Source organism: Belonocnema kinseyi, chromosome 8 (assembly GCF_010883055.1).
Source record: "Belonocnema kinseyi isolate 2016_QV_RU_SX_M_011 chromosome 8, B_treatae_v1, whole genome shotgun sequence".
NCBI lineage: Eukaryota > Metazoa > Arthropoda > Insecta > Hymenoptera > Cynipidae > Belonocnema > Belonocnema kinseyi.
Genome location: NC_046664.1, coordinates 32,361,734 through 32,381,674, shown reverse-complemented (window position 1 = coordinate 32,381,674; position 19,941 = coordinate 32,361,734). Strand labels below are relative to the sequence as shown.

The following is a 19,941-nucleotide window of genomic DNA, read 5'->3' as shown; positions in this document are numbered from 1 at the left end:
TTTACTGTAGAACGCATCTTTTATTTGTGATTGACATAAAATAAAAGAGAATGACTACTGCGAAGTAGTAATATAATGTACAATAACTTGGGGAGATACAACGCATGCTACATCTAGATAATGTTTATCGAGATAGTAGTGACAACTAAAATGCTACGAAAAACGTCACTCTCTATTTTAGAAAATTCTTTTAACTTCAGACCCTAAATTATTGCTTTGTTGTTTCTCTGCTCAATGAAAAAAAATTACATTTCACAATCGCTAATGATCATTTGTATGTCAATAATTATTCAAAGTGAATTGCCGCGTCAACGAACCTTAATAGATAAAATATTGTACTTTTATTTCTACAGGATTATAGGAAAGCGAATATCTGTGTGAAGCCATAACACTATCTTCTATGCCTGTCCCTCGATCTGTCCCTGCGGGACACAAATATAAATTGATTAAAATTAAATTTAGAGGAATAATCTAATTGAATTTTATTTATGGAGGGCAGAAGCTTTAACTCCCATAAATTACTTCGATATTTTATTCATCAAACTAGGGCATAGCGTCTAAATCGTTCAAAATTTTGAAAAATGTCAATCGGTCATGTGGCATCCGGATGCCCACCGCGATACATTTTTGCATTTAAGTGGAATAAAAAAAAATTTTTTTAAGGCCTCCGAATCGTCGTAAACACCATAAAAAGTTCAACTTTGAGTGGAATATTAATTTTTTTATTTTAAGTTATTTGATTCATGCACGTGAAATGTGTTGAGTAATAATAGACAAAATAATAATTTAATTAAATAATTATTCATTACTTTATGTATGCGGCAACCCCACGCGCAATATTATTCGCGAGATCAAGACTAGGTCATTTTTCTGCTGTTTTTGTGTTTTATTAAGTTTTTTTGCCTTTGGCGCTAAATTTTGATATTCATTTATTTGAATAAATAACAAAGAAATGATATAAACTGAAAAAGTTATTTAGAAAATTCAAAAAAGTGGCAGGACAATAAAATTATTATTTTTTAATCAGAAACGTACATTTTCCTGTTATTTTAACCACAAAGTTGAATTTTAAATCAATCTTATAAACTTTCTACCAAATAGTTGAATTTTCAACTAAACAAGATCTATTTTTAAACCGAAATTGAATAGTTAAGCGTTCATTAGAAAAATGAATTTTCAAATAAAAAAACAAGACGAATTTTCTATAGAAAAGTCGAATTTTTATGTTAAAATGACGAATTTTCTACAAAACATTCGAATTTCCAGCAAAAAAGTTCATTTTCACCCAAAAAAAAAAGAATTTTCAATCAAATACTTGAATTTTCAACCAAGAGGATTAATTTTCTATCAAAAACTTGAGTTTTTAACAAGATACGTGAATTTTCATCCAAATAGTAATTGAATTTTCAACTAAAAGATATAAATTTTAACAGAAAATGGAAAAGATAAATTTTCAGTTAAAAAGATTGAATTTACAACCTAAAAAGATGAATGAACAATAATATGAATCTTTAACAAAATAATAATAATTTTCAACCAAAGTTTCATTTTTATACACAAAATCGCCTTTCTGTCCAAAAGACGAACTTTTAATAAAATTCATGAACTTTCAACCAAAACGATTCATTTTCTACCAAAAAAGTCGAATTTTGACAAACTACATACATTTTTCACTAAATAGTGAAATTTGCAATCAAAAGGAATAATTTTCTATAAAAAACTCAAGTTTTTAACAAAAGACGTAAAATTTAAACAAAACACGATACATTTTCTACCAAAAATCGATTAGTTAAATTTTAAGTCCAAGAAAATTAATATTTAACCAAGAAAAAAACGAATTAACAAGAAAATAAGTAAATGTTCAACCAAACAAATTATGTTTATTTTAAGAAAATCTTCAACTAAAGAGATAAAGTTTTAAGAAAGTAAGTTCAACTTTTGACCAAATTGTTGAATTTTTGACCCGAAAGTAAAATTCAGCCACAAAATCGATTCTTGGCCGGCCAAACGATATTTTACCGATTCCATCGACCACGTGCCACCAACATTCTGTCAAACTGAATTGTGTTCAAGTAGTTTACATCAGGTTATATTAGACTTCACATCGGTGTAAATAAATTAGTATTTATATTTTTTCACTATTATTTGAAAAGATTCCAAGAGATTTCAGAGGATTACAAATATTTCAAAGAAGGTTTTTAATAAGATATTATAATGAGTTTTTAAGAATATCAAAGGATTTTATAGAAGTAAAAAAATTGCAAGAGATTTTAACTATTTTTATCAGATTGTATGCAATTTTAAAGGAATTCAAGGGATTTTATGATATTTTAATGACATTTCAAAGAATTTATTTAGGAGAAATAAGGGATTTCAAAGGATTTTGAAGATTTTCAAATATTTCAAGGTATTTCCAGATATTCAAAAGAATTTGAAAGATTTTAGAATATTTGAAAAGATTCTAATGAATTTGAATAGATTTGATGAAATTCTAAAGGATTTTAAGTATTTCAGAACATTATTTGAAATCATTTTTTTTAATTAAATGATTCCTAATAATTTTCAAAAGCTTTTAAAAAAATCCAAGAGATTTATAATGATTTCAAAGGAATGCAAAGAATGTTTCAAGAAATTCAAAACATTTCAAGGAATACTATCAGATTTCATGTAATTTCACGGGATATGAAAGGATTTTATAATATTTTAATTAAATGACAAAGAATTTATTTACAAGAATTGAGAGATTTTAAGCATATTAAAAATTTGAAGCGATTTTCGAATATTTCAAGGTATTTCCAAAGATTCCAGGAAGTTTCAAACGATTTTAAATATTTTATGGGATTTTAAAAGATTCGAAAGAATTTTCAAGAGCTTTAAAAAATGTCAAATGATTTCAAAAGATTCCAAGAAAGATTCAAGAGATTTTTAAGTTTATCGGGCTTTGCATTTTTCATACTGTTTTAAATTTCTCGGTACTATTTCTTGTTACGATATCATCTGCAATTTTTTAATAACCCCTGGCAGTCAAAAAATATTTTAAATACGACGCTTATTAATTAAAATTACAAAATGTTTCAATGTACATAAAGGTAGCAATACTTGTGCATTATAAGTAACACAATGATAATAAAAATAATAGCCTTCGTAGCTCAGTGTGTTAAGCGTTCGGACTTCACCTTAGAGGTCCGGGGTTCGATCCCTGTCCCGGTACTCTTGTACCACTTGATTGCACTACAGAAATGTGTCCGTGATTGATGATATATACCGGCGAATTCACGTGTTGACTATTAAAAAAAAATCCAATTCTTACCAAAAATGCCTATGACAAAAATTGGGCTATCTGATGCCTGCGAGAAAAATGAGCTTCCTCATATTTAGTAAATAATAATGGCTATAATGTTCCTAATTTAAACAAAAAATTACTTACAGATCTATATAACCTTCTTGGACACAAGTCAGTTTCACATAATCAGAGATCACAGTCCCTATGAGATAAAATATAGGGACCAAAGGGTACTTTTTTCGCGCTAAATTAGTAAAAAATCAGTTCAGGGGAATTCAAAAGAATTTGATGAAATACCTAAGAATTCAAGGTGAGGTTAAAAGACTTTAGGATCAATTAAACACAAACTTTTGAAAATGAAAAAAAAAACATTGAATTAAATAGAATTGAGTCAGTTTTGAAGACTTCAAGTGAATTAAAAAAATTCTAAAGGATTCTAAAGAATTAAAACAAAAATCAGGAAAAAATTAATAAGAATTCAGGGTGAATTCCAAAAAATAATTTCAAATATCTTCAAATCTTTGAAACCTGATTAATTTCTAAAAAAAAAGTTACTGATGACTACAAAACAACATAAAAGAATTCAAATGAATTGAAAATAACTTGAAAAAATTCAATTGGTTTCAGTAAAATTTGGGTAAATTTAGAAAATTTAAGAAAAATGAAAAAATCTAATGAAATTCAAAACAATCAAGTGAATTCAAAACAATGCAAAAATATGAAAAACTTGATTGAATTGAATGAGTTTAAAATGAGTTTCGAAAAATTAAAGAGAATTAAAAAGAGTTTGATAAAATGCCTTAAAATTTAGGGTAAGTTTTAAAGACTTCAAGATGAATTAAACAAAAACTGTTTAAAAATCCATTAAATTTAGTAGATTTGAGTGTTTTTAGAAGAATTCAAAAGAATTTATTTATAAATTACAAGTTTTTTCAAATGAATTGCAAAGACTATTTGAAAATCTCTTCAAATCTTTGAAACTCTACGAAATTCCTCACTTTTTATGAATAAATTCTTTGAAATCCATTAAAAGATTAAAATCAATTTAAATGATTAAAACCCTTGGAAATTCCTTTAAAATTGTTCAAATGTCTTGAAAATGCCTTGGAATATTTTTAAAATACCCTAAAATAATTCAAATCCTTTGAAATCTTATTAAATTGTTGAAATCAGTTCCAAACTTTTTAGTAAACTTTAAAAATAATCCAAAATATTAGGAATATTTTGAAATTTATGGAATTTGAAAAAATATTTCAAATACTTTTATCATTTTATAAATTGTAGATCATCGGAATCAATTATATGAAAAATGTTAAACAATCAAAAAAATCTATTAAATTAAGTAGAACTGAGTAAATTTAGAAGAACTGCAGTGAATTCATAAAATTCATAAAATTCAAGTAGCCAAATAATTTAAGATAAATTAATAAGAATTCAGGGTGAATTCCACATTTTTTCAAATCTTCAAAACTCTATGAAATGCCTCACTTCTCGTTAATATATTCTTTGAAATCTACTAAAATATTATAAAAATCCTGGAAAATGTATTAAAATACACTGAGAGCTTCAAAATCCCTTAAAATCATGGAAATCCTCGGAAATCTTAAAAAATCCTATGAAATGTTTTCAAAATATCTTAAAATCTTATAACTCTTGTGAAATCGTTCCATACCTTCCAAAATTCTAGAAAATAATGTATCCCAAAATGTTTAAAACACTTTGAAATACCTCCAATTTAATGAAATTATTTAATAATTCCTTGAAATCATTAAAAATTCCCTACAATACTTCAAAATAAATGCTCTTGAAATGCCTTAGAAATTTAAAAAAAGCTCTAAAATTTTTAAAATCTCTTCAAATTATTGAAATCTAGAAAAAATTTCTCGGAATCTTTCAAATTAATCTGAAATCCTTCAAAATAATTCAAGATAATTCAGAAATGGGTATAATCCTTATTTGAATAGCAATTAACCCTTGAGTTAGTTTATTGAAAGAAAAGTGAATTATGTGATCTTTTCATTTAAAAAGTGACTGAAAAGTGATTTAGAAAAAAAAGTAACTCAGAGGGACTGGGTAGCATCCTGATTATTTTTTAAACTTGCTTCTAACATAAATTCCCTGATTTTTCTTTTTAATGCCTGACTGGCATTATGGGCTATGAATAGGATACAATAGGGATCAAATCTTGAAAATTGGGGATTTAGGGACCGTTCTTTGAGACCTGCAGAATTATTGTTGGTGGAACCCGGTGGATTTAACTGACAGAATATCGTTTGGCCATATAGTCGATTGACTTTTATTAAATCTTTGAACGATTTAGACGCCATGTCCTAGATTAAACTCCTGACAAACCCGATATTTTATAAATAATAATTTTTAATCCGTTTCTTTGTTTGGTACTAGATATAAAAATTCAAAATAGAATGTAACACGTATGAATTTTCAACAGTATTTTAAAACTACAATGGAGAAAAAATAACGAACAAGACTACAATCGATGCAACTGTGGAAAATTAAAACTTTAGCTCAGTGCATTTAAAATGAAATCAATCAATAACGAAAAAGCTACGGTACATCGTATACGTGTGCAAAGTACTACTGATTTTACCTGGTGATACGGCGTCGGTCGAGAAAACTGGGAGACCCGTGGCGACGAGGTATCGAGGGAGATCGTGATCTGCTGGATCCAGAACTACTTGAGCTGGAGCGAGAAGATCGACTCGAGCTGCTCGAAGATCGCGATGAACTTGAAAAACTCCTGCGACTTCTTCTTGTACTGAAAAATAATTTTCCATTTTACTTTCTTCCTTTTTTGTCGTTTCCCAAAATTTTCGGATCAGCTAACAATTTTCAAGTTCACTAATTACGGCAAAAAACACCCCAGCGTATTTAATCATGTATTGTTTAACCCCTATTGAATATTTTGTCACAATAACATTATCCGATATAGTTTAAGATATATTTTATAAGGTAGAGTTGATTTTATAGCCATTTATTGATTTGAAGTTTGTTAAAAAACTTATTGAAATAGAAAGCGAAAAATGTGGGTTATACATAAAAATTCATAACTCACGCTATTTTAATTATTTTAACCTGAAAATTTATGACTATACTTTTGAAATAGTGTACATTCATAATAAAAATATTGCTACATGGGTACTTTCAAAAAAGATATTTATTTGCACCCCACGATTTTTTTACCTCCACTTTCAGCAGCTGCTGCTGAAACTAATGGTTTTTGAGGTTCTTTGAGTGAGAGATTTCATACATTTAGGGCACTACCGATTAATTAAATCATTAAATAATAATAAAAAGAAAATTAATAATTCCTGGTACTTGCCTTAGAAGCCCATCAATTTGAATAATAATTCAAATAGCTTAAATATTAATAATAATATGTATTATTAATTCAAACTAATTCTAAATACTAATTCAAACATTTTCAGTGCATATGTACGTAAAATTAATGTTGGTAGTTTATTAAATTAAATTCAAAACATTTTAAAATGCTAACTTTTCAAGTAAAAATATTGCCTTTTCAACAAGATAAATGAATTTTTAACCGAATAATGGAATTTTCAACTAAAAAGATTAATTTCCTACCAAAAATACGATTTTTCAACAAAAAAGATGAATTCTTAACAAAACACTTGAATTTTGAATTACAAAAGATAAGTTTTCAACTAAAAATGGAATAGTGGTTACATTTTTACTAACAAAAAAATTAATTTTCCACCAAACAAAGAGATAAATTTGCAACAAAGTAGTTTTATTTTCAACCAAAAATATGGATATTCAACTAAAATTATAAATCTTGAACTGGAATAACTGATTTTCAGACCAAAAAGATTAACTTCTACTAAAAAGACCAATTTTTAATCAAATACAGGAATTCTCACATAAAAGCGATCAATTTTTAAACAAAAACAGAAGTTAAATTTTTATTTAAAAATATTAATTTTTAGATAAAAAAGAAAAAAATTTTCAGCCAATAAAATTAATTTGTAACTGAAATGATAATTTTCAATTCATAAAATGAATTTTTAAAACAATTAAAACCCACTTTCAAAAAAGTGTAGTTTAATTTTCAACCAAATATAATGATTTTTGTTTAAGAATACCAATTCCAGTTGAAACACGCTAACATAACTTTAAGTTGTTAAAAAACTGTGAATATTATTCTTAATCTAATCATTTATTTTTAAAAATACCAATTTTTGACAAAAACCATTAAAGCAACCCAAAATTATTAAAAGAATCTAAATTTTGTTTAAATTATAATGATTTTTCTTTGAAAATACCAATTTTCGATGTAGAAGAAAAAAAAACTACAGTTAATAGAAATTTCCATTTCCGACCAAAATTACTAATAAAATTCGAAATTGTTTAAAACCAAAAATTGAATAGCTGAATTATTTGTTAAAAAAAAATTTTTAAACTAATTTTCAAACAAATATTTAAGTTTTCAAACAAAGTGATGAAAAAAAAAATTTTACCAAAAAATATGAATTTTCAACTAAAAGATAATTCCAAAAATTGAATAGGTAAATTTATAGTTAAAAAAATTTAATTTTAAAACAAGAGATGCATTTTTTTACTAAAATGACGGAATATTCAACTAGAATAGCCGTTCCTTTACCATATGAAAAATAATAATCAAAAAAAGAAACATTTTCAACAAAATAGTTCAAGTTTCAACTGGAATAGTTCGATTTTCAGTAAGAAATTAATTTTCATAAAAAAACAGTTTTTATTAAAATAGCTCATTTTTCAACCAAAGAAATTAATTTTCAATTAAACTAATGAATCTTCAACCAAAAAATTAAATTTTGACAAAAGATTTTATCTTGAAACCAAGTAATTCAATTCTTATTCCAAAGTGCATGAATTTTGATCGCAAAATATTGTAGTCAATATTTTGACCAAAAAAGGATTTTAGAGATGATGCGATTTGTATCAAACTCATTTTCTGGATTTTTTCTGAGACAAAAATGTCAAATATCAAAATTATTTGATTCAGTATTTGAAATACGTGACTTAAAACCCATCTTAAAACTGAATTTCGTAACAATCACATCATTTTTTAAAATCCTGATCGCCATTTTGGATCCGACACTTTGAATTATGAATTTTTAAAACGTATTTGTAATAAATTACTCCCAAAGTCCTCAGAAAATGAGTTAGATATAAAGTGGTTAATTAAAAAAAAAAATTTGTTCGCCGCATGGGATTCACCATGTTGAATTTTTGAATCTAAATCCCACTGTAGAATAGTCCAAGTTTTATAGAAGAATTTCCAATTTTGGTTATATTCAGGCCTCACAGTTCTAATGAGATAAAATATAGGGAACAAAGGTAACTTTTTTCACGTTCATAGGGTACTTTTTTCTCGCTCAAAGCGTAAAAAAATTACGGATAAATTCATAAGACTTCAAAACCATTCAAGGTAAATTCAAAAGAATTCAAATGAATTGAAAAAACCGTTTAATAAAAAAACCACATTGATTTCCGTAAATTTTGAATGCATTTTAGAGAAAATTAAGATAAACGATTCAAATGAAATTAAATACATAAAAATTTAAGTTGAATTAAAAAAAATTCAAATGAATTGCAAACAATTTAAAAATATGAAAAAACTGCAATGAATTCAGTAACTTTGGAATGAGATTAGGAAAGTTCAAAGGAATTCAAAAGAATTTGATAAAATGACTAAGAATTTAAGGTAAAGTTAAGTGAATTTAAGATCAATTAAATAAAAACTGTTGAAAAATTTTTAAAATATATTGAATGAAGTCGAATTTCATGAAATTCCTAAAATTTTAATGTGAGTTTTAAAGACTAAGATGAAATTAAACAAAAAACTTCTTTAAAATTCATTGAGTTGAGTGAAGTTAGAAAAATTCAGAAGAATTTAGGATAAATTAAAAAAATTCACTTCGAATTTCAAATGAAATTGCAAAACATATTTTAAGACTCTTCTAATCTTTTAAGCCCTACGAAATCCCTCACTTTTTGTGAATAATCTGAAATCCATTAAAATATTAAAATCCCTTAAAATTATTAAAACCCTTCGAAATCCCTTGAAATTGTTTAAGTCTCTTGGAAAGTCCTTGGGATCTTTTAAAATACCCTAAAATATTTCAAAGTTTTTCAAAGTCCTTCAAACTATTGAAATGAATAAAAGAAATCCATTGAAAATTTATGTGTAATCTTTTAAAATAACCTAAGATATTTAAAATACTTTAAAATCTTGAAAATTCCAAGGAATTTGAAAAAATACATTAAAATATTTCAAATCCTTTCATCAATTTATTAATTGATCGTGAAGATCAGTTAAATAACAACTTTTAAAAATTCAAAAAATCAATTGAATGAAGTAGAATTTAATAAATTTAGAAGAATTCAAGTAAATTACTTTTTAAAAAGAATTCCAAAGAATTAAAAGAATTCAGGATAAATTAATAATAATTCAGGGTGTATTCCAAAAAATTCAAATCTTTTCAAATCTTAGAACCGCTACGAAATACATCAGCTCTCCTGAATAAATTCTTTAAAATCCACTAAAATACGTAGTTCATTCTCAATGTTTCTGGAATGAATAAGAAAAAATCATTTTTTTAACGCAATCGGTATTATAAATTTTCAAAATAGTGTCCACTAACTCGTGTACAATTGTGCATCCTTTGATTGTCATTTAAAGGCTTTTTATTTTATTTAAAAAAAAATGCGTTTTACCGTCTCTACAATATCATTACAGAAACTTTCAGAGTGGCCCATGTATTATTTTTAGCCCGTGAAATTTGATGAAATCTGGCAACATTTCCTGAAATTCTGGGGAAATTTACTAAAATACCTTGAGAGCTTTAAAATCCCTTAAAATCATTGATATCATTGGAAATCTGATAAAACCCTGTAAAATCTTTTAAAATATATTAAAAAATTATAGGTCATGTAACATCGTTCCGCATTGAAATCCCTTCAAATTAATGAAATTAATTTAAAATACTTTGAAATCTTTTTAAATTCTCTAAAATATTTCAAATTAAAAGCTCTTGAAAATGCCTTAGAAGTTTTAAAAATACTCTAAAATCTTTGAAATCTATTAAAAATGTTTCGGAATCTTTGAAAATACCCGGAAATTGGTTTGTTTGCAATGTTAATATTAAATATTTAATATATTTAATATATTGAACATATAATAAACAACTAGCATATATCACACGTATTTAACATATCCATTTAATATATATGGTAACAATGCGCTGTAGCTGTGTTTCCGTAAATGCCAATGAAATGAAAAAAGTTGGGTGCGAATACGCACCAGTGTGCGGTTTTCCGGTTAAAAGTTACATTATGGGTATTTTAGGAACCTCAACTGAATATAGGGTAAAAATGGGGGATATAGAGACCGGTCTGGCGAGGCAATATATATTAAGGTCTGAATCATTACCTGACGGAAGATCGAGAACTCATAGACGCCGACCTCGAGCGACTCCTCGACTTCTTCGAAGGTGATCGACTCCTCGACTTCTTCGATGGTGAACGACTCCTTGACTTTTTCGACAAAGATCTGCTCCTACTCCTAGATTTCGCAGGTGACCTCGACGGTAAATTCTTCGATCTCGATAGCGATCGAGACTTCGATCGAGAAGACGATCTTGACTTCCGCTTCGTAGACTTCGGCGATTCCTTCGACCTCGAATGAGATCTCGACCTAGAATTTCTATCCTTCGATCTTGATCTCGTTCTTTTGTCCCTCGAACCAGATCTCGATCGATTCTTCGGCGATCTCGAGTTTCTCTTCTCTTTCGACAGAGACCTCGTATAAGACCTAGATGGAGATCTCGAATAACTTTTATTTCGCGGCGAGTGCTTCCTCGATCCCGGCGAACTCTTCTTCGAATTGCACGGCGAAAAGACTCTCTGCATAATTTTATTTGCTACTAGAATTGGAGGCGGTGATTCGGTCAATGATCGAATTTTCGACGGCGACTTCGAGTAAGTACCAACCAAATGTTTCTTTGCCCACAGCGGCGAATTGTGATTTGAAGCACTCGAAGATCGCGATCTGTCCGCTCGAAGTTCGCCCACTACTTTATTAAAATCATTGGGCGGCAAAGGCGGCGGAGATTCGCTTGGAGATCTGATTTTAATAATTGCTTCGTTTCTCGTTAAAGGCAATGCGGGCGAAGGTGACCGGCTTGAAAATGGAGTTTGCACTTTAGGAAGTTGCACCGGTAATTTCTCGGGCATCATTGCCGGCAGGACCTGGACAGTTTTCAGAGGATCATCCTTCGGGAGCGCAATGTCCAAAATATCATTCTCTATTTCAATTTTAACTTTCACAGGACTAATGGCCTTTTTACCAAGAGATTCTCTTGCCTTCGCGGCCAGGCCGGACTGAAGACGCTTCAAAGTATTAATTTCGCGTAATCTCTCCTCGTCTTCAGGCTTCGGATCATCATCGATGATTTCGCCTTCGTCTTCGCTTGAAGATCGCAGACTCACTCTAGGAGCAATCTGTATCTTTTGGCTTTTAGATTTCGATCGAGATCTTTGTTTCTTCTCGGGCAGAAGAGGCGGTTTCTTTGACTTCTTCTTTTCGTCCTGAAGAATATCCATATAGCGCTCGGGGTTCTTTCTGACTGGAGAGTAACTCAGGGTGGATCTTCGAGATCTGCTGCGAGACCTACGACGGTCTCGCGATCTGTCGCGTCTGCTCTTATTTCTGAATGGAGACCTGGACCTTCTACGAGAATTCGACCTTCTACGAGAATTCGACCTTCTACGAGAATTCGATCTTCTGCGAGAATTTGATCTTCTGCGAGAATTCGATCTTCTGCGAGAATTCGATCTTCTACGAGAATTCGATCTTCTACGAGAATTCGATCTTCTACGGGAATTCGATCTTCTGCGGACGACTGATATTTTCCGAGAGTTCGACCTTCGACGGGAGCCTGATCTTCTTCGGGAAGCTGACCTTCTCCGGGAACCGGACCTCCGACGAGAGTCTGATTTTCTTCGAGATCCCGACCTCTTTCTCGATCCTGACCTTTTTCGAGACCCTGATCTTCTTCTGGAATCAGACCTTCTTCGAGAATTCGATCGTCTTCTGGAAGCGGACCTTCTTCTTGATCCGGATCTCCTGCGAGAAACGGACCTGGATCTGCGACGTCTAGGGGGAGAAGGTCTTCGCCTGGAACCATAGCGATCAATCCTTGAATGGCTTCGGCTTCGAGAATGAGAATATCTGTTGTGTCGTCTAGGTGATCGGGAACCTCTTCTTCTTCTGGGAGAAGGAGAGAGTCTTCTGGGTCTCGAAAACCTCCTTGGAGATCTCCCTCGATCGTTGCGGCTTCTCGAAAGCGACCTTTCGCGTCTTGGACTTTTCTGGGCTTTTTCAACAACTGGAGATCGTTCTTTTCTCTCGTTTGCAATTTTCTTCAGAGGAGATTCCTTCTTTCTGGGCGGCGGAGTGTCATTGCGATGTTTATCTTTATCTTGCTTCTTTGGTGATTTGTTTAAACGCTGAGGCTTTTCGAGATCATCGGACTTCTCAGGATCTTTTTCGTGCTTCGATGACTTTTTCGGTCTCTCTGGTGAACTAAAATTTAAAAATTTTAATTTTAATTAACTAGATTGATTGGATTTAGTTTTTATCAGGACGGCCGTAAAACTTAATTTCCAAAGTTCCCTGACTTTTCCCTGATTAATTTTTCAATTTCTTAGAGCTGCCACAGCCTAATTTGCTTGGAAAAAGTGAAAAACTTTTCTTTCAAAATAAACTCAAATATTTAAAATCCTGTCAACTCCCTTCAAATCATTGAAATTAATTGACAATTCCTTAGCATCTTTTTTAAATACAGGGTGAGTTTCAAAATAATAAAAATTGCAACATTTGCTTCAAAATCTCTTCAAATCTTTGATTTCCATTCAAATATTCAAAAATCGAATCCCTTAAAAGCACTCAAATCTTTTAAAATTGTTTAATCTCTTAAAAATGGTTTGGAATCTTTTAAAATACCCTAAAATGTTCCAAATCGTTTTAAGTCCTTTCAAATTATTAAAATCAATTAAAAATTCTTTGGAATCTTTGCAAATTCCCTAAAATATTTTGAATCCTTTAAAATCCCTTGAAAGTTTTTGACGTTCTTGAAAATTCTTTAGAATTATTTTTAAAAACCCCAGAGATATTTCAAATCCTTCGAAATTTTCTGAAATCCCTTGAAACGTTTTAAAGCTCTTGAAAATTTCTTGAAGCCTTTTAAATGCCCTTAAATCATTAAAATCCTTTAGTATCACTTCAAATTATTGAAATCTATATAAAATACATTAAGATATTTCAAATAATTAAAAATCTGTTGAAATACCTTGAAATAAAATTATTTTTTAAATCCTGAATTCTCTAAACTTTTAAAATCTATTTAGTAATACCGTGAAATAATTAAAAACGCTACAAAATCCCTCAAATTTTGTAAATAAATTCTTTGAAATTTATTAAAATATAAAGGAATACCGTGAAATTAGATGACATTTGATCACATTTCCTGAAATCCTGGAAAATTAATTAAAATGCCTTAAGAGCTTTTAAAATCCCTCCAAATCATTGAAATCGTCGGAAATTTTATAAAATCCATCGGAATCTTTTAAGATATCCCAAAACTCTATATATCCTATAAAATTCTTTCATATCTACCGAAATTCTAAGAAATTGGTAAAACCCCCATGAAAAATTGGTTTCAATCCCTTAAAATACCTTGGAAATTAATTTCAAATCATTTGAAATCCTTTAAAATTATTGAAACCAATTAAAACTTAATTGGAATCTTTTCAAATCCCCTGAAATATTTTGAATCCCTTCAAGGAAAGAAATTTCATGAGATTTCACGTCACTACTCCTTGATTTTATTATGCTTTGGCACGAGAATTAAGATTTCGGAACCCTTGCTCTTAAAGCATAGATCTCGAAGTTTTAGGCATTAGGCTACGTCCCTTTGTTCTCAGGTCTCGAATTCTATGCTTTTAGATCACAGAGTCCGAGACTTTAAAACACTTAAAAATTGTAGCTCTAAAATTACGCGCTTCCGTGAATTAATCTCTTGAAATTTTTCTCCGTGTTAAAATTTTCAAAGCTCTTGAAAATGCTTTGAAATCTTTTAAAATACCCTAAACTATTTCAAATAATTGCAATCAATTAAAAATTCTTTGTAATATTTTCAAATTCCCTGAAACTTAGACAGTTTTTATAATAATTTTATACAGAACTTATAATGTTTAAAATCCATAAAAATCTTTTGAAATGTTTTTTTCCCTGACCAGCGAAAATTCTCTTACCTTTCCCCGATTAAAATAGTTGAAAATGCCTTAAAATTTTGTTTAATCGATTAAAATGCCTTGAAATCTTTTAAAATACCCTGAAAATTTTCAAACTATTGAAAACAATTAAAAATTCTTTGCAATCTTTTTTAAAAATTCCCTAAAATATTTGAACTACTTGAAACCTTTAAAAGCTCTTAAAAATGCTTTGAAATCTTTTAAAACACCATAAAATGTTTCAAAATATTGTGATCAATAAAAAATTCTTTGAAATGTTGTAAAATTACAAACAATATTTTCAATCCCTTGAAACTTTTTAATACTGTTAAAAATGCTTTGGAATCTTTTAAAATACCCTAGAATATTTCAACAAATGAAATCAATAAAAACTCTTTGGAATTCTTTCAAATTCCCGGAAGTATTTTAAATTTCTCTTAACTTTTTAAAGCTCTTGCTTCGAAATCTTTTTAAATTCCCTGAAATAATTCCAATCCTTTGAAATCCTATTAAATTACTGAATTAAATTGAAAATTCCTTAAAATCTTTTAACAGAGCCTACAATATTAAAAATCCTTGAAAATCACTTGAAATTTTTTTCCCTAACCAAGAAAAATTCCCTTACTTTTCCCTGATTGAAATTTTTTGAAAATACCTCGAAATTTGTTTAATCTCTTAAAAATTCCTTGGGGGTTTTTTTAAAATACCCTAAAATATTTCAAAATATTGAAATCGATAGAAAAATCTTTGTAATGATTTCCAATTCCCTAAAATATTTTGAATCCCTTGAAACTTTTTAAAGCTTTTGTAAATGATTTTACCCACCCTGGTTTTAAATTGAAAGCTTCACTGATAAATAATTAAATTCTCAAAGTCTCCAATTTAATATAATCCATTGTAAGAATTTGCAATCGAAAATAGATATCACCTGTCAGAGGAACTTTCAGAAGACTGGCGTTTCCTTTTGGTAGCAGCCTTCTTTTTCTAAAAGGAAAATAGATTAATATAAACCTTTATGAAATAAGTTGCTCGTTATCGATAAACACCGATTGTCATGCATATTCACCAAACGATACAGTTTTTATATCTCAATTTTAAACAGAGTCTGCTCATTCAATGATAGTAAATCACTCGAAATCAAATTAAAAAATTGAACTAAAAAGTAATTAAAACTAAACAAGTACGTAAAAATACGATTAGAAAATAGAATTCCGAGAGATGTGAACTTCGTTCGAATGAACTTCGGATCAGTCATCAAATCTAAAAACTCCTGAGACAAACGAAGAACACAGTCCCGCGTTTCTTAATCAAATAAGCAGTCTCTTTTTGCCGGAGTCTTTTTTTTTTGCGATACTGGTGCTTGACACAAAACAAGTGAAATTGTATACAACAGTCGCAAACTCGAATGAGAATAAGTTACAAATTATTATTACATTGAGTAGCGGCATATCGGGTACTCACTCAGGGAATATATCCTGTCAAATGGCGCTGATAATTACAAACAATACTGAGATTTACATTTTGAAATTATGATCGTTAACTTGAAATCAGATTAGTTTTTGTTACAGAAAGAAGCAATGATTCATGCGTACCCAGAGAGAAGTGGCAACAGAAATTTTTTGTAATTCAATGTCGATAGGCAATCATGGATAAATCAACTTAAACTAATTATAACTTTCGCATGCTTCCGATTCTCGTGCCAAGGTATTAACATTTTTTTTTTACTTTCGAGAAAAAAATCTCCTCACTCCTTACCTCGTGTTTGTCCTTTGATTCAGTTTTTGACTTCTTCTTCTTCTTGCGTTTCTTTTTCTTAGATTCTGGCTCCGAAGAACTGTTTTGGATTTTTTTTGTTTGTTAGACACTTAACCGAGTATTCAATTCTTATATATTTAATAGGGTGCCTGTTTTAAGTTTTATTTCAAAATAAAAATGTATTCGTTTTAAAATGAGAATTTCTTAGCAAAATTTGTTTTCTAGAACAAAAACAGTTGTGTCTCAAGATCAAATCTTCACTTATTGAAACCTAAAAATTTTTTTAAAGAATTTAATTTTTTGCATAAAATCGAAATTATTGTTTATAAATGGAAATTTTCCGAGAATTATGATATTTTTTAGTAACGTAACTTGTTTTAAGAACAAATTTTGTTTTTTATTTTCGATTCTTAAAAATATTCTTAAATACTTTGTTATAAAATAAATATTCTAATTTTCGAATATATTTAAAAACAAAATTTAAACATTTTTACATTATCCTATTACATATAAACAATTTGTATTAAAAGTTTTGAAGCCGAATAATCTCTTTTGAGTAAACAGCACAATTGAAACAATTTTTCAGAAATACCGTGAAATATTTCATGATAAAATGTGTGCCTTTTAAAATATGAGGGTTGCTACAAAATCCCAACTTCAAAATTCCTTGACTTTGCCCTACTGTTTCCAGTTTTTCTTTTAGGTTTAAAAACGACATTATACCCTGGAGATCAATAATGTAAAAGCAAAAAACAATTTGCTTCTTAATTTATTTTAGACTCGAAAAGACGAATTTTGAACAACAAATGGAAGAAATAAATTTTGAATTAAGACCATTTTCAACAAAATAGTTAAATCTTCAACCAAAACAGACTAATTTTCAAACCAAAAAGTGGATTGAAAAAAAAGAGTTACATTTTGAATCAAGAAAGATGTTTCCGTCAATCAAGAAAAATTTCACCAAAACTCTTGAATTTTCTAGCCAAAAAGATTAATGACCTGCAAAAGAGTTCAGTTTTCAATCCGAAAATATAAATTCTCAATGAAAAAGTCGATTTTTAAAGCCTAAATTATGAATTTTCTAACAAAATGAATTCATTTTTTAATAAAAAAGATAAATTGTCAAGCAAAAATGGAATAGTTACATTTTCAGATAAAAAATTAATTATCCACTAAAAAAAACAAATTTTCAACAAAATACATCTATTTGTAACTAAAAAAATAAAATTTCAACTAAAAACAGAATAGCTAACTTTTTAGTTAGAAACATAAATTTTTCAAACAAAGAAATAAATTTTAAAAAAATAGAATAGTTAAAATTTCAGTAAAAACAACTATTTTTCCACTAAATTAAATTAAATTTCAGCGAATTAGTACAATTTCAACCACAAAAATAAATTTTTAACGAAGAACCATAAATTTCTATAAAAATTATCAATTTTCAAAATAAAATGAAATAGTTAAATTTGTAAATACAAAAAATTTTAATACAAAAAAATTCTAACAAAAAGATCAATTAAAAAAATATTAATATTCAATAATAAAATCAATAATTAAAAAAAAAAAACAATTTAAAAAAAAGATTAATTTTCGACAAAACAGATTAGTTTTTAACAAAATAATTAAATTTTCATTTTAAAAAATTAATATTTAAAAAGGTAGATTCACTTTCAACTAAATATTTAGTACTTGAATTTCCAACCGAAATAGCCGAATTCTCAACGAAAAGTGTAATAGTTGATATTTAAACCAAAAAAGATTTTAATTTTAAACCAAAAACAGATAAATTGGAAAAAATTTCGAACAAAATAGCTAAATACTCAGCTAAAAAATTGCATAGAAAAATAGAAGTTGAATTCTCATTTGGAAGCATGCATTTACAACCAAGAAATACAAATTTTCAACAAAATAATATTTAATTTTCAACCAAAAAAGGCATTTTTAACCAAAAACAGAATAGTAAAATTTTCAGTAAAAAAAGTTCACCAAATAAAATAAATTTTTAACTGAGATTAAATTTCGATGAAAAAAGACAAATTTTGCACAAAAGATGAAATAGTTAAATTTTTAGTCAAATAAATTAAATTTTAAGCAAAATTATGAATCTGCAACCAAAAAAAGGACGAATTTTTAACGAAAAAGATTAACAAAATTTGTTACTTCAATTTTTTCATTCATAGATCTCCATGTAGTCTGAAAAGACGTTAAGAATTTCTGTTATTCTTTTATGATAATACAGATTCATAAAGAAAAACATAAAATTTCTAAAAAAAGATAAATTTTTGACAAAAAATGTAATCGTTATCTTTTTCAGTTAAAAAATTGATGTCCAATAAGAAAATAATGTTCGACCAAAAAATAGTAATTTTTGCAAGACATTAGGTTGGAAACAAATATTTGAATATAAGACATTCTCAACCCAATAGTTTACTTTCAACCTGATAGTAAAATTGTCAACAAAAAAATGATTTTTTAACGAAATATTTCCAATTTCAGCTAAATTGTTGAATTTAAAACAAAAGAATATTAATTTTTAACGAAAAATGTAATAGTTAATACTTCAACCAAAAAAGTTCAATTTTCAACAAAATAGTTGTATCGTCAACCAAAAGATTCATTTTCAACCAAACATTAGTGATTTTTAAACAAAAAAAGATGTAATTTCTACCAAAATAGATGAATTTTCACCCCAAAAAGCTGATTTTGGAACAGAAAAATTGAATTTTCAATAAAATAAACTTCAACATCAGTTTATCGAAAATTTCCTGATTTGTCCTGACCAGTTTAAAATTCCCCGACTTCTTCCGATATTCGGGAATTTCCAGACCTATAGCAACCCTGAATATTGAATGTAACAGTAAACGCATTCGTCTCGCGAAATTCAATTAAAATACTGGAAAAACGTACCTGCTGTCGTCGCTCTCCTCACTCGACTCACTCTCGGAAGAACTAGTCTCAGCCTTCTTGTGCTTCTTTTCCTTCTTCTTTTTCTTCGACTTTTCCTTCTTTTTACTGGGCTTTGGCGATTCAGACCTATGGAAAGTCACGAAAATTATTCAATCTGTTATGGACGAAAATTGTTTCGACATTGCAATTATTTAGTTTCTTTCTTTTGTATAAACTTGCAATGGACGTCTTCCTGATGTTAACAAGTGCGAACCTTGTGCTGACAATATAAAAGCTATTTGTACTGAATCATTGTGTAAAAAAACAAACTTTTTCTAGTAAAAACTTCACTTTATGACATTATACATTGTATGAACTTTAAATAAAAAATGGAATTCGATAACTGGATGAATTTTACATTCAATGAATGAAAAATTATATAAATGTTATATTACACAAAACTCGAAATTGAATGATCTGGATTCTAAAAAGCAAGAAGTGGGCCTTTTTCATCTTCAAAATGATGTTCCTATTAATAATTTAAAATTGCGTGAGTCTGACACACAATTAAAAGCAAGAAATGATTCGTTCAAGTTGCATTAATTATAACCTTCGAGAAAAGCCCCAGAAAAAATTACGTCGTAACCAAATTTTCATAGTTTTTTCCCCTAAGGTTCTTCAACAAGATGCACAAACCGTTTCTT

The 19,941-nt window shown here is 28.5% G+C and overlaps 1 protein-coding gene across 2 annotated transcripts in view; it reads right to left on the bottom strand.

Annotated features, from left to right (window-relative positions):
- Positions 1-19,941, bottom strand: part of LOC117179167 (serine/arginine repetitive matrix protein 2) — a 55,232-nt gene continuing 35,291 nt past the window's right edge. For both annotated transcript variants that reach the window (XM_033370885.1, XM_033370886.1), the window contains 6 exons: positions 19,259-19,384; positions 16,352-16,430; positions 15,525-15,580; positions 10,734-12,887; positions 5,892-6,059; positions 1-422 (listed from right to left, as the gene is read on the bottom strand). In XM_033370885.1, coding sequence (XP_033226776.1) covers positions 392-422; positions 5,892-6,059; positions 10,734-12,887; positions 15,525-15,580; positions 16,352-16,430; positions 19,259-19,384 — 2,614 coding nt within the window. In that variant the 3' untranslated portion in view covers positions 1-391. The remainder of the gene's footprint in view (positions 423-5,891; positions 6,060-10,733; positions 12,888-15,524; positions 15,581-16,351; positions 16,431-19,258; positions 19,385-19,941) is intronic.